The sequence below is a fragment of the Sinohyriopsis cumingii genome, chromosome 16, assembly GCF_028554795.1.
Source record: "Sinohyriopsis cumingii isolate HCF-2022 chromosome 16, ASM2855479v2, whole genome shotgun sequence".
NCBI lineage: Eukaryota > Metazoa > Mollusca > Bivalvia > Unionida > Unionidae > Sinohyriopsis > Sinohyriopsis cumingii.
The window spans coordinates 39,369,485-39,386,305 of record NC_142976.1 but is presented as its reverse complement, the minus strand read 5'-3'; the positions used below and the strand labels follow the sequence as shown (position 1 = coordinate 39,386,305).

Sequence of the window (16,821 nt, the reverse complement as noted above, 5' to 3'; positions counted from 1 at the left end):
ACAGTATGTAATATAATGCTTCACATCCATAACATAAAACACATCCATGTCAATTGAAATGCTGAATTTTCTGAACAGCCTTTTATCACATACCTCATTTATTTAAACTAACTTTTTTTTAAATATCTCATCCCATTACTCATTACTGTTGAGTCTGTGTCAGTGTTATACTTTGATAATTTGATGTCTTTTGTACACAGGCACATGGACCAAGATCACTTTAGTGTTATTGTATTTTCAGCATGATAATTAATGGTTATTGTGGAAACAACAAAAAGTGTAGTAGAAACATAGTGTGTAATCATTAATTACACTTTTCTTGCTTTTCCGAACTACCTTGAAGTAATGATGATAGACTATCGACAAATTAGTCTTTAGTTGAGATTACATTATTTGTATCATTTTGCCCCATAATAGATAATTATCATTTTGAATCGTATTGAATGAGTTATATTGTTATGTGAGGGGATACAAAGCCTGTCACAGTCAGGAATCAAACCCAGTTTGTCTGTATCTCAATCAGGCACAAATATCACTAGACTTAAAGGTCTGGATCAGCTTGGCTGGTTTGTAAATGGACTAAGTCTCTGCTTAGACTCCTATACTGCATTATACTTCCCAAATTGTAGTTTTAAACCTTAACCATAATGTCTAATGATGATTCTAGTGTTCTAACAAAATTAGGTCACTTTGATTGATGTATATTACACTTAATTGATTTAAATTTTCTTGTTGTACTCCTTTTTCTGGACAATATCTTGAAATTATTTTTCTTGCTTTCGACTATTTTAATTAAAAATTTTCCTATTTCCTTGACAGGAAGCCCTTTTGCATCTGTGTGTGTGGATCCATCTGGTCGGCTTCTGTCATCAGGCCATGAGGATGGTTCAGTGATGCTTTATGATATTCGTAGCTCTAGGGCCCTACAGAGTTTTAAGCCCCATTCAGAGGAGTGCCGATCAGCAAGGTTTTCTATGAATGCATACTACCTGCTTACAAGTTCATATGACCAGACCATCGTCCTGACAGATTTGCATGGTAAATTTTACTAATCTTACATATCATTTGCAGTGTCTTAGTGATTAGCAAGCTGGACTTGCAGCTAAGATGGTGTGGGTTAGAATCCTACCATTATGTCAGCCTGGGTTGGCTGTTGTGATATTTTCTTGGTCAAGGCACTTTACTCCAATTTCCATGGCACTAAATAACTTTTTTGTGTTGCTGTGCCTAAAAACACCAACTCACCAAATTACACACAAGACCAGTTTTAGCAATTTGCCACTGTAAGATGTACTTGAAGAACATAGTTGCCTACGTATGTGATAACAGGTTTATATGTATAATAAACTCATATAATGTGATACAATTAAGAACTCTTGACCAGGGTGTTGATGGGATTTATCAACCTTGGAAAAGTGATATTCATCTTGGTTGTTTGCTGAGGTTAATGTCATCTTTCAGTGATTGATAAATCCCTCTATCAGCTGAATCAAGAAATAATTATTTTTATTATATGACTTTAATTTTTGCAGATTGCCCATGTTAAAGGTATCAGAACAAAACTGGGTGATGTTTGAAAATTGATTCAGATTTTTTTATGAAAGGATACCTACATGCTTGTTTCACCAAAGCTGGTTAATATTGACCAGTAAGATATCACATCAGCTTAGCAACCTGTTTCATCTGAGTAAGTTTAAGTAAGATGTCATGATAATATCTCAAAAGATGAATCTTCCTACATACATTTTACATGGAATGTATAAAGCATCAACATTTGGTTGTTACTGTGCCTTAACAGACTTTCCTCAGCATAGTTGTGCATGTGGGAAAAAACATAGCTGTAGGAAGCACATTTCAATCAAAACTATTTAAAGTCATCAAAATGTATTTGCTTAAAATAATTTTTTTTGGATAAACTCTTGTTGTAATCCTATTTTTATGTTATACAGAGTACTTGAAGTCAGTATATGATTTGTGTATTATACAGAGTACCTGAAGTCAGTATATAATTTGTGTATTATACAGAGTACCTAAGTCAGTATATAATTTGTGTATTATACAGAGTACCTGGAGTCAGTATATGATTTGTGTATTATACAGAGTACCTGGAGTTAGTATATGATTTGTGTATTATACAGAGTACATGAAGGCAGTATATGATTTGTGTATTATACAGAGTAGTACCTGAATATCACCTCATTCTCAATTCCTGTTACTGTACCCTGGTAAGTGTTTAAATGTTACAACAATTGAAATGGTAACAGAAATAAATGCTTCTTTATCCAAAAAGTATGTAATGTTAAGTTACAATCATTTAATAGATATATTAAGCATTTTGTGGGTTTGTTTTGTGGAACAGGAATCTTAATATGGGAATTTACTAAATTCAAGAGAAAATTCTTTTAATATGTTGACTAAAATAGAATAAGTATGCAGTCAGTTCTTCTTCAGGCATTGTTTATAAGCTATAATTATGTTTTGGTTCTCTGTTAAGGATAAGACTTTTGGAAGAGAAAATTGCAGTTCACACTTTATTTAGTGTAATGAACATTAGCATTGTATACAGATATGAATGTAAGTCACATGTTGAACAAACCCTGTGGTTAGTTTCAGTTCACACTTCATTTAGTGTAATGTTGTTGTTGTTGTTGTGGGGTTTAATGCCATTTTTCAGCACGATAGGCTATACATGGCGGCCAGTATTAATGGTGGAGGAAGAACCCGGAAAACCCCGGAAAGAACCACCGACCCACGAGAAGCTACTGGCAGGCTTTCTCACATGCCCACATTGGCTGAATCTTAGACTCGAACCGCCGCAGTCAGAGGTGAGATGGCAGTGATCCGTAACGAAGAGCGCTTTAGACCACTCGGCCACTCGGGGCCCCATTTAGTGTAATGAACATTAGCATTGTATACAGATATGAATGTAAGTCACATGTTGACCAAACCCTGTGGTTAGTTTCAGTTCACACTTCATTTAGTGTAATGAACATTAGCATTGTATACAGATACAAACATAAGTCACATGTTGAACAAACCCTGTGGTTAGTTTCAGTTCACACTTCATTTAGTGTAATGAACATTAGCATTGTATACAGATATGAATGTAAGTCACATGTTGAACAAACCCTGTGGTTAGTTTCAGTTCACACTTCATTTAGTGTAATGAACATTAGCATTGTATACAGATACAAACATAAGTCACATGTTGAACAAACCCTGTGGTTAGTTTCAGTTCACACTTCATTTAGTGTAATGAACATTAGCTTTGTATACAGATATGAATGTAAGTCACATGTTGAACAAACCCTGTGGTTAGTTTCAGTTCACACTTCATTTAGTGTAATGAACATTAGCATTGTATACAGATACAAACATAAGTCACATGTTGAACAAACCCTGTGGTTAGTTTCAGTTCACACTTCATTTAGTGTAATGAACATTAGCTTTGTATACAGATATGAATGTAAGTCACATGTTGAACAAACCCTGTGGTTAGTTTCAGTTCACACTTCGTTTAGTGTAATGAACATTAGCATTGTATACAGGTACAAATATAAGTCACATGTTGACCAAACCCTGTGGTTAGTTTCAGTTCACACTTCATTTAGTGTAATGAACATTAGCACTGTATACAGGTACAAATATAAGTCACATGTTGACCAAACCCTGTGGTTAGTTTCAGTTCACACTTCATTTAATGTAATGAACATTAGCATTGTATACAGATATGAATGTAAGTCACATGTTGAACAAACCCTGTGGTTAGTTTCAGTTCACACTTCGTTTAGTGCAATGAACATTAGCATTGTATACAAACATAAGTCACATGTTGACCAAACCCTGTGGTTAGTTTTCAGTTCACACTTCATTTAGTGTAACGAACATTAGCATTGTATACAGATACAAACATAAGTCACATGTTGACCAAACCCTGTGGTTAGTTTCAGTTCACACTTCATTTAGTGTAATGAACATTAGCATTGTATACAGATACAAACATAAGTCACATGTTGACCAAACCCTGTGGTTAGTTTCAGTTCACACTTCATTTAGTGTAATGAACATTAGCATTGTATACAGATACAAACATAAGTCACATGTTGACCAAACCCTGTGGTTAGTTTCAGTTCACACTTTGTGTTGTGTAATGAACATTAGCATTGTATACAGGTACAAATATAAGTCACATGTTGACCAAACCCTGTGGTTAGTTTCAGTTCGCACTTCATTTAGTGTAATGAACATTAGCATTGTATACAGATATGAATGTAAGTCATATGTTGACCAAACCCTGTGGTTAGTTTCAGTTTAATAAATAACAGTATTATTGCTAATTTCTGTCAATTCTCTTTTCTCCTTTAGCTGATCTTCTGCGACCATTACCAAGTGTGGTGGTAGCTTCTCACAAGGACAAAGTGATTCAGTGTCGCTGGCATCCAACACAGCTGGCTTTTGTCAGCACTGGTGCTGACAAGGTAGTAACAGCCTGGGCATTGCCGGTCATTTTCAGCTAATCAAGAACTTGGGTTGATTCAAACTCCTTGAATTGAACTATCATGCATCTACAGTTAATGTATGATATAGTTATATGGCCATATTGAAATTTCAGCTTATTTAATGTTGAGAAAATATATTTGCAAATTTTCATATGACATGTCTGCCACCATGTGCAATTTTTCAGATACTTTGTAATCACCATGCGGAAAATGGTACCAAGTAAATTTTTTATAATAATTGGTGTCAGTGACAAAGACAATTTAGAAAGATTTTCTGTTTCTTATAACATACTTTTACACAAAGCTTCTTTTTATGCAATGTGTGAATTAGAGGTAAAATAAGAAATCTGCTATTCTCTGTATTCATGTATGATTTCTAGCAAAGTACATTTATTATCTTATCAGAATGGTTATGATTGCATCGATGACTTTGCATGCATACCAGCTGAATCTGTCTAAAACAGGGTTTCAGTCTGTCAGATACCATTGAGTAAGAGAACCCTGATGAAAGTATTTGTAAACATTTTAACTATTTAAATACTTAATCATGTTCTTTCAGTCTACTTGATTATGTGCTTTCAATCTGCTTGATTATGTGCTTTCAGTCTACTTGATTATGTTCTTTCAGTCTGCTTGATTATGTGCTTTCAGTCTGCTTGATCATGTGCTTTCAGTCTACTTGATTATGTGCTTTCAGTTTACTTGGATGGCATTAAAAATATGTATCTTTCATAATATGATAAAGGTAGTAAGTTAGTTATGCTTAATCAGATGTGTGCCTTGTGTCAGTATCTAAGTGGCAAATACAAACTTAGTGACATTGTATTTTTGTGCTTCACCTTCATTATAAAAAGCACTTGTATACATCATTTTGTCCCTTACTAACAAAGGTTTCTAACCATCCAGCAAGATTTGCATGTGCGATTCAAAATTAGAACATGCGGAGCTAAAATCTGTTTATCAAAGTGTTGCGGTATATATCTGACCAATCCAGTTCTTAATAATGCGGTTCCTTATTGTCATGTGCCTCAGGCTTTGTAACATGGACCTTGTTAAAGTGATTCCTTACTGTAACATGCCTGGGGCTTTGTAACATGGACCTTGTTAAAGTGATTCCTTACTGTAACATGCCTGGGGCTTTGTAACATGGACCTTTTTATAGTGTCATGTGCCTCAGGCTTTGTAACATGGACTTTGGTATAGATATGTAGCCTATAGTACTTGTTGAGTTTTAATTTTCCAAGTAACTTATCACTCCAGAGGACATTCTTACCTATATAATGGTACATTTCTGGACAGTGTTTTGAGGGATCACTGTATATCTGTTCATTTTCACAGTTCATGTCTATCTTTTCCATGTTCTGTACCCTAATATGAGGCAGCCTGTCCTATAATATGGTACACTTTTTTGATTCGACTAGACAGTGTTATAGCGAGGGATCATTGTAGCTCTGTTGACTTGTACAGTTACATTCTATTTTTCCATGTACCCTAATATGCGTCAAAAACATGGCTGACCTGAATGGTGTTATAGTAAGGGACTGCTGTTTGCTTTCACATTAATTGACAAAGTAATGTTGCAGAGTTAAAACTGTATTTACTGTTTATGCCTTACCTAGTCATTATTACATACTTATTTTATCTTACATGGTTGATCTGGAACACAATACAGATGTTCAGTCTGTATTTCTGTATCACACACTCTGACTGGAACTTTTAAGTGCTTTCACCGACATCTGTGTATCAATATTTCTAGACATACTGAAATGAGCTTTCAGAAAACCCAACTTGTTTTGAAATAAATTCACACATATTAATAATATATATGCTAAGTTAATGAGGGTATATGTAATAAGAACAAAAACACATTTTTGCTTTGTTCTAATTTGGTGGAAAGAATTTTGATATGCCATACAAATATGTATCAGCCTGATGGCATTACCTCATCTGTATGCCATATTAAATGTTTCTGTGCCAACTCAGAACAAAACACATATGCAGTTTAGTACACAAACAACTGATCCATGATCCTTGTTCTATATACCTGGAGTTTAATCTTGTGTAACCCAATTATTTGACTTTATAAATCTTTTCAGTTAAATTTTGTTGAGCTCACATCAGTGGGAAGCTTGGCTTAGAAGCTGGTGCTAGAGGCAGTGGTGTTGTCTTCAACAATTTGTTATGGTTACGGTTAAAGTTTATCATTTGCATATATTTCCTAAACCCCTTAATGGAGTTTTTGCATACTTGGTTGATTTGATTATTAAGCTGAGACAATTCATTCTGTGTTAAGATTGCACAACTTTTTAACCTTGGGATCAGTGTAACTTGTTTTTGTTGTTGTTGCAATGCTTAGATCATTGTATTGACATCTAGGCTCTGGCCTTCTTGTTATATTTAAATCTGCTAAGTCTATGATTTGAGTTGTTTGCTGTCTTTGATATGTTTAATGTACTTTGTGGCATAATACTTGTAAATAAATGCCTATCCCAGCTGTGAATATAAGGCACTATATGAGTGCTAAAATATGAAAATTGTTTTCAGTGAAATCCATGATATAGTCAGAAACATTTTTGCCCCTGCAAGATCATGACCTGTGTGATGTAGCACCACATAGAAATACATTTTTTACAGTGTTTTGCAAAATGCTGAAGGTGTGTTGGAATGCTACCATGGTATTAAAAGTATTGTATATGAGGATTTTAGTGTATTGATGGTGGTTTGACTGCTGCAAAAAATTTAAGTTTTACTGCTCCATTGATGTACCATGAGTGAAATTCATTTTGTGATGGAAAAAGCATCATTCATGTTCTAAAACCTTTAAATGCCACATATACTCGTGTATAAATTGAATTCAAATGCAAACTCAACACACCGAGATCTTCCGGTATGTGATGTGATGGCAGATTAGGGTCTGTTATGTTTGGTTGGATCAACCTTTTACTGAAGTATATGTAGTACAAGACTTAATCAGCAGTCTGCAATCCGAATATACATTACACCTAATGCTTGTAAATAAATGCCTTTGATGTTATGTGCAATCCGAATATACATTGCACCTAACGCATGTAAATAAATGCCTTTGACTTAGTCTGCAATCTGAATATACATTACACCTAATGCTTGTAAATAAATGCCTTTGATGTTATGTGCAATCCGAATATACATTGCACCTAACGCATGTAAATAAATGCCTTTGACGTAGTCTGCAATCCGAATATACATTGCACCTAATGCTTGTAAAAAAAAATGCATTTGACGTTCTTTTCTTCTTCATTTAATGCCATATTTGTGCATGTATGTCAGTGTCTGTGGCAATACACATATCTCTTAAGGTGTGACTTTATTTAAAGAAAATGTTCACGCTTATGTACCTCAGTTTGTGATATACGTTTAGCAGACATTTACATAATGCTTGTGATAGTATCATATTGATCCATGATTGCAAATTTCAGCTTATTTTATTTAAGTAATCCTAAGAATCCACCATTTAAGTACAGATGTTTATTTTATATTGTATAGATTCAAATAATTTATTGTTTCATTTACTTTTTTGAAGTTAGTGTTTTCTTTTTATTTGTTTTACTGAATAGGTAGATGAGCTTTAATTATCTATCCATATATATGGAACATTGATATCAGGTATATATATTCACTAAATGTATGGGAAATATTGATATTGGGTATATTTATTTACCAAGCACATGTACAAGTGATATTAACATGAGGTATAGTTATTCATTACATAAATGAATATGGAATATATAAATCTAGTATAATTACCCACAAATTGCATGAATCGGGAATATTTAGATTGGGTATACTTATTCACCAAATACATGAATATGGAATGTTGATATTGGGTATAATTACCCACCAAATACATGAATATAGATACTGGGTATATTTATTCACTGAATACATAACTTTGGAATATTTAAATTGGGTATAATTACCCACCAAATACATGAATATAGATACTGGGTATATTTATTTACTGAATGCATAACTTTGGAATATTTAAATTGGGTATAATTACCCACCAAATACATGAATATAGATACTGGGTATATTTATTCACTGAATACATAATTTTGGAATATTTAAATTGGGTATAATTACCCACCAAATACATAAATATGAAAAATTATATGCTTATTCATTAAGTACATTTTACTGTCAAATTTGGATAATAAACATACACCTGCTGTTTAAATTAGTGATGGTTAAGATAACATCTCATTATATATAATTATCAATTTTAAAATGTATCGCCATAAACTAAGGAAATGTTCAGTGTTTGTGCAGATCAGCCAGATTTGAAAGGCAAAGAATTAATGATTGATTAAAGAAAGGAAACATAGCAAGAAAGAAATTACAGAATTAAAGCAACAACAAAATACTTCATCTCTTAATTAAGAATAAATTATTTGTCATTTCTCGGACATGGCACAGACATGTGGTTATTTTTACAACAAATATATACAAAGGCCTTTATGTGCTTATTTTCATTCAGTGCTTATCTTCAGATATCTGATTATATTTCAGATTTTTCAGTATTCTTTAGTTTTTGTATCTCAGTAGTAACTCAGATGTGATTTTTTGACATTCTTTGTCTAGGTATTATTGCACATGAAATCCTGAGTTTTCCTACTAATATTTGCTGTATTCAAAATAAGAATATTTTAGCCATTGATAATCTTGGTGACAGGGTCAGTGTTTTACATATTCCATCAGGTACTTTATTAATTGTTAAGTCCATATTTATGCAGAAATGAGACATTGTGATTACTTTTCTGATGGCACTTTAGTAATCATTTGTTAAGTTTTTACATCCCCAGAGGGGGTCCTGAGTGGTTGAGTGGTCTAAAGCACTCACCATTATGGATCAATGCCATCTCACCTGTCTGCACGGGTTCAAGTTTCGGGCTCGGCCAATGTGGGTATGTGAGAAAGCCTGCCAGTAGCTTCTCATTGGTCAGTTGTTCTTTCCAGAGTTTTCCCTTGTTTTTCCCCCCACCATTTATACTGGCTGCCATGTATAGCCTATCTTGTGCTGAAAAATGGTGTTAAACCCTATAACAACAACAATAACATTCCCAGAGGTGTGGATAATAAAGTGATAGCAATGATCATGCATTGATTCAATCATCTGTTGATGAGATGGTATCTACGACATGCCATCAGTTTGCTGCTGTCTTGAAAATCTTATTATCGCTACTCTTCCAGAAAACCATATTGATATTGGGTTTTCACCAAAAGACTTCATATGATGTCTAGTTAACCTAAATGAACAAGGTGCCAGCATGTAGTCCAATATGGATACTACAAGGGTCAGCTTGAAAAATCTTTTATCACTACTTCTGAATGTAAAGCCATACTGACATGGTATTTTCACCAAAAACTTCTTATGATGTCTATTTACTCCTAAATAAAAATGGTGCCAATCTGATATCTAATATGGCTGCCACTCTGACCAGCTTAAAAAATCCTGTTATCACTACTTCTTTTGAGTAAATGCTCATATCAGCCTTGCGTTTTCACTAAAAGACTATTACAGTGTTTTGTTGAGCCTAATTAAAATTGTGCTGAGCTGACACCCAATATATAGACATCTTGAAAATCTTGTTTTCACTACTCTTACATGAAAAGTCATTTTGACATGGGGTTTTCTTAGTGTTGAGTTGGTCCTTAACAAAAATGATTAACTGTCAATATGGATGGTGGTGGCTATCTTGAAAAGCTTGTTATCTCTGTTCTTCCCAACTGCAGGGTTATATCATCATGGGATTTATGTTGGGTTCTTATGTTACCTAGTTGGTCCTAAATTAAAATATTACCATTTATACATCCAAAATGGCTGCAATTGTGACTGTCTTAAAAAATCTTGATGTCACTACTCCCCAGAGTGGATGATTATTATGACATGGAGTTTTTAACAAAAGACTTAAATGATGTCTACTTTGTCCTGAATTAAATAGAAGATTTCAACACTCAAGAGTTAAAAGGAAGGAATGGTATCATCTTGAGTTCCTGGAAATCCTTTTCAGCCAGTGGATTATCAATTCATTCAAGGGAATCTAGTCTCATATTTGTAATTGCAATAGTCAGTCAAGAGGATCAGTCATTCTGACAGCTTTTCCTTTTCAATTTAGTGTGGACTTGACATTTAGGAATTGACCCTATTTATTCAGGGTTTTATTTTTTACTGAAGCACTAGGAATGGCTGGTATATTTGTTATAGCGCTAGAGAATATTTCTTTCATACATGTGAGCAGCCACTGAAATATCTTATAGTATTCTAATCAGTTTTCATCTGTGTTCTGTTGGATTTGCCAAGGAAAACAGTGTAATATTGTTAAAATCGGATAATTTGTAAGACATGGTCCTACTTTCATCATCATTTCAAACTATATGTCTGAGAGATTTATTTTTAAACAGTCAAATTCATGTTGATTTGACACATGGAATTTTTTATATCACATGATCCATAACGTGGGAATTTCTTATAGCACTTGAAGCAAAAAAATGTATATACCTCATATGAATTTGGCTGGAACATATAGAGTTACCCTTGTCTGCTGTCCATCCATTTGTTTTGTATCTAGGTCATGTTTTAAGGTAGCATGCCAGGGAATTTCTGTTTGATGAATATATCAACTTTTTTTATGCCATTATGCTATGTTGTCCATCTATCTGTCTGTCCATCTATTACACATTTTACTTCTGCAAAATAATTAAGTTTTCCACAATCTTTAGTTTCCAAAGTTTTTGGATGACTTATAGTTGGGGTTAAGGTTGGGTCAAAGGTTAAGGTCACTAGTTGGAAATAAGTAAAATGGTTTTTACACCAAAACTTCAGTTATATTCGATGTACCTTCACCAAAGTTTGTGATGACTAAGTGCATTTTGGTAATGCAGAAGGATATTGATTTTGGGGTCAAACAAGCAAGGTCAATGTGACTAAGAAGAAAAATGCTTGTGGTTAATGTCTTTAGTCATAAATAACATACTTTGATCAGACCTGTTGGAGGAATTGCAATTAATGTATGGACATTGTGGCTCGAAGAAAAAATGAATGTTGCAAAATAACTTTTGTTTTAAAGAAATTTGCTGTAAGTGCTTGCATAGAATATTAAACACAGGGCAGACATATAGCTACTAGTGCCTGCATAGAATATTAAATGCAGGGCAGACATATAGCTATTAGTGCCATCAGAGAACTAATAGTAAACACAGGGCAGACATATAGCTACTAGTGCCTGCATAGAATATTAAACACAAGGCAGACATATAGCGATTGGTGCCATCATAGAATATTAAACACAAAGGGCAGACATATAGCTACTAGTGCCAGCATAGAACAGTAAACACAGGGCAGAGATATAGCTACTAGTGCCTGCAAAAAATATTAAACACAGGGCAGATATATAGCTGCTAGTGCCAACATACAATATTAAATGCAGGGCAGACATATAGCTACTAGTGCCAGCATAAAATATTAAACACAGGGCAGACATATAGCTACTAGTGCCAGCATAGAACAGTAAACACAGGGCAGAGATATAGCTACTAGTGCCTGCATAAAATATTAAACACAGGGCAGAAATATAGCTACTAGTGCCAACATACAATATTAAATGCAGGGCAGACATATAGCTACTAGTGCCAGCATAAAATATTAAACACAGGGCAGACATATAGCTACTAGTGCCAACATAGAACAGTAAACACAGGGCAGACATATAATGCTCCACTACGACAGAGGTAGGGATAACAGTGTTTAACTATGATTTACCATCTGTATCAACATCTGTGCATCCAGGCAAATTTTGTGTTTAGGTTGTCAGGCACTGTGACAGTGTATTTGTATTTTCATGAATATGTTTGCAAGTGTTTCTTTATTTTTTTAGACTGTTTCATTATGTTGCCAATTTGTATAAAATTAACTTACTTTGTGCTTGATTATGTGAGAATAATGATCTTAAACAGGTTGCAAAGTTCAGACATTTGTCAGAACACATTGGTAACAATTTAAACACCTAAACGTTTCTTTTAGGCTCATTTTCTGTCTCATCTGATTTAGCATAAACAAGACCTTTGTATCACTTAGTCTGGTGTTAATGGTTTCCCTCTGATAAGGCCACCCCTTCTGCAGCAGGACAGTGGCCTTATAATAGGGGTTACCTTCTAGATGTGGATCACACATATGATTAATGACTACATGTAAAGTATGATGGGCATAACTAATTCTTAAATATATTGTTATATTTTCAATTAAAAATTATGCAGTTATTATCAGGTCATGGACTTAATATGATAAAACTAATATCAATGTTATTTTTTTTTAAAACTTAGGAATAATCATCAATCATTGTGCAGAACTCCTTGTCAGTGAGATCTGGGCATATACCACTTGTCAGTGAGATCTGGGCATATACCACTTGTTGGTGAGATCTGGGCATAAACCACTTGTCAGTGAGATCTGGGCATAAACCACTTGTCAGTCAGATCTGGGCATAAACCACTTGTCAGTCAGATCTGGACATAAACTACTTGTCAGTGAAATCTGGGCATAAACATCAGGCTCTCACTACCCATGTATGTCTGTTGATTCTATTTTCCTACTCACTCTAGTTGAATACCTATTGAAGATGTCCACTTAAATCTTTGTGACATCAAATTTATAAGCAGTGATCAAACAACTTTCCCTCTTCTATTTTTTAGAGTTGTTTTCACATTTCATTGTAAACCGAGAATGGCTGACACTATTTGTACTTTTTGGAACAATTTTTTGTTGTTGGAATTTTGTAGTTCTTACGTGAGATGCTCTCCATTTACAAAGACAGTAAGCTTGTCACAGGATGAACTGTTTTGTTTCAGTCTGGTACCTAGTTTTTCAATGCATGAGAGGGAAGCAACAAGGGCTAACATACCATTTTACTATATGGTTACCAGATGTCACGCTGTAACATACCATCTTACTATATGGTTACCAGATGTCATGCTGTAACATACCATCTTAATATATGGTTACCAGATGTCACGCTGTAACATACCATTTTACTATATGGTTACCAGATGTCACTCTGTAACATACCATCTTAATATATGTTTACCAGATGTCATGCTGTAACATACCATTTTACTATATGGTTACCAGATGTCACACTGTAACATACCATTTTACTATATAGTTACCAGATGTCACGCTGTAACATACCATTTTACTACATGGTTACCAGATGTCACGCTGTAACATACCATTTTACTACATGGTTACCAGATGTCACACTGTAACATACCATTTTACTACATGATTACCAGATGTCACACTGTAACATACCATTTTACTACATGGTTACCAGATGTCACACTGTAACATACCATTTTACTACATGGTTACCAGATGTCACGCTGACTTGAGATGAACATTATTGTGTTTCTCAGTGGATGGCTTTTGTCATTTTGATAATTATTGGTTGAAATAATAGCCAGTAACTATCAAAGTGAGAAAACCTGACATTTAAGGAACACACAGCAGAAAAGATAATCAGATCAAATACATTATTGGCATGATGGAAAAATGTTGATGCATTGAATTTAGAAATCAACAAATTTTAACAAGATTTCTATCTGTAAACAGCCATTATGTGGCCTCATGTGATTGGTAAATTTCTCAGTTGTTGCACTAATATGCTGGCTGTGTTAGTGGGGTGGCCATCCCTGAGGGGTATTTTTGTGATTATGGAAGAATAAAGTGGGTGGCTGCAGGTTTGAGTGGGGGTGGGGTGGTTGAAGAGGACAACCACTGTATGGTTGTCAGCATTAGATAAGATTTTGGCTAAGTTTTTTATGTATTGTCACAAGCCCTAAACCCTGGGAAGGATAACTCATGTTTTGGCTGTAGAAATGGAAAGCTCAGCCCTTTCATATCCATGCACCCTTATCTATCTTCAGACCTGCAGGTGAGGTCAAGATTATTTGAAAATTTTGGCTAGGTTTCAGTTAAAAGTTTTTCCTTATCTTTTTATGTCTGTAATTTTGAAATATGGCAATGATATAAGAAAGTTATCCCAACATATTATAGGTCCTCATCAAATCTTGATTTGTGTTGTAGCAAATGTTTTACATTTTGCAAGGCATGTGTGATCCTATACTAAAATCAAATAGAAAATCCATTGTGATGAGTCTTTCAAGCATTGTTGTCTAGGACTTTATTAGCCTCTTAATTATTATTGATTAAAACATGGAATATGTTCTCATAATTTAATTTTTAATGAAAGTGTAACCTGGTGATGTTTATAAACAAATGTACAAGAAAGATGTTTTTTTATTTTACTTATGACCGTCCATCAACATATGATTCTGTCTCAGTAAATGAACTATCTGATTTATTTAGTAATCTGTGGATTTAGGTTTTGCTGATTTGTGATTTGTATGCCTAAAAGTATAAGCAATTTTGTGATTGGTTTTTTTCTTATTAAAAAACTTGTGTTTTGTGAGCTATATTATTTGTTATTTATACAAATGCATTTTCATTTATCAGTATGTCGAGACTTTATTTTGTATCTTCAGTTACACTACTGAGATCAATACACGAGTTTTATGTTTACTCGGAAACCAGCGTTGCAGTCAGTGGGAGGGGGCAGTAATTTGGATTTCAGAATGTAAATATTGTTTTCCCCATATTATTCACATGATACTTGCTTGTGTTCATGTCCATGGAAACACTGTTTTGATAAACATATAGGGCATATTTTTTTAAGTATAGGAAGAGATTAATGTAATGTCCAAGCTCTTAAGTTCCTTTGACATAATCAGACATGATCTGCAGCTGAAAGATAGGTTTTAGAGGATAATCCTTGGACATAATCTGCAGCTAAAAGATGGATTTTAGAGGATAATCCTTGGACATAATATGCAGCTGAAAGATAGGTTTTAGAGGATAATCCTTGGACATAATCTGCAGCTAAAAGATGGATTTTAGAGGATAATCCTTGGACATAATATGCAGCTGAAAAATAGGTTTCAGATAATCATTGGACATAATCTACAGCTGAAAGATGGATTTTAGAGGATAATACTTGGACATGATCTACAGCTGAAAGATGAATTTTAGAGGATAATCGTTGGACATAATCTGCAGCTAAAAGATGGATTTTAGAGGATAATCCTTGGACATAATATGCAGCTGAAAGATAGGTTTTTGAAAATCATTGGACATAATCTACAGCTGAAAGATGGATTTTAGAGGATAATACTTGGACATGATCTACAGCTGAAAGATGAATTTTAGAGGATAATCGTTGGACATAATCTGCAGCTGAAAGATGGATTTTAGAGGATAATCCTTGGACATAATATGCAGCTGAAAGATGAATTTTAGAGGATAATCCTTGGACATAATCTGCAGCTGAAAGATGGATTTTAGAGGATAATCCTTGGACATGATCTGCAGCTGAAAGATGGATTTTAGAGGATAATCCTTGGACATAAAATGCAGCTGAAAGATGGATTTTAGAGGATAATCCATGGACATAATCTGCAGCTGAAAGATGGATTTTAGAAGATAATCAGATTGTATCCTTCTAGTCAGTCTTTATATGTCTATCGACTTGCTCTTACCTTCCATGACTTCTGAACATCCATCTGCACTTTAGCATGAAAAATTTTTGACAAATTAAATGTGATGGGCATATTTTGGTGCTTATGTAGAAGAGCTGATTATGATATTGTAACAGTTTTTTGCCTTTTGGTGGTGAACACCTTGTTAGAATGATTACACAGAGACCATGTAATATGGACAATTTAACTTTTGCCTTTTTTAAAAAGTTTTGGATTTCTTGACTTTTTACCATTTTGTGCAAAACTTGTTAGCATAATTACTTGGAAATTACTTGGCAGGGGCAAATAAGACTGTATGCTTGTAGATGGATTGATAAGAATTTTGTTATATTTAAATGATTTTTTCTGTTTTAATTTCTTAAAATTATATTTACAGAGTGATCATTAACGATTGATATAATGGGGTATTCATATTTTGACAAACACATACATAATTATAAATTTTCTCTTTAAATCTATCTGTGTTTCAAAAGTAACATGACAATTTTGCATTAGTTTTGAACACTGTCAGTAATGTTTGCTTTTATCACCAGAGTAAATCTCAAGTTTATTAACATTGCCTTTCTGTGACTTGTCTTTTCTTGACTGCATTTTATAATCCATTAAACCCTTTAGGAGGGGATTTGTTTTTCCCAGTTCTTGATTATTCACCAACATAATGTGTGTCAAAATAAAAGTTCTCATTACTGGTAAA

The 16,821-nt window shown here is 34.0% G+C and overlaps 1 protein-coding gene across 4 annotated transcripts in view; it reads left to right on the top strand.

Moving 5' to 3' along the window:
• LOC149780254 (WD repeat-containing protein 47-like) overlaps positions 1–16,821 on the top strand; it is a 59,418-nt gene extending 42,597 nt beyond the window's left edge. For 3 of the 4 annotated variants that reach the window (XM_089937062.1, XM_089937061.1, XM_089937060.1), the window contains 2 exons: positions 820–1,038; positions 4,366–16,821. In XM_089937062.1, the coding sequence (XP_089793188.1) occupies positions 820–1,038; positions 4,366–4,517 (371 nt within the window). In that variant the 3' untranslated portion in view covers positions 4,518–16,821. The remainder of the gene's footprint in view (positions 1–819; positions 1,039–4,365) is intronic. The other variant, XR_016415037.1, reaches the window with a different exon arrangement.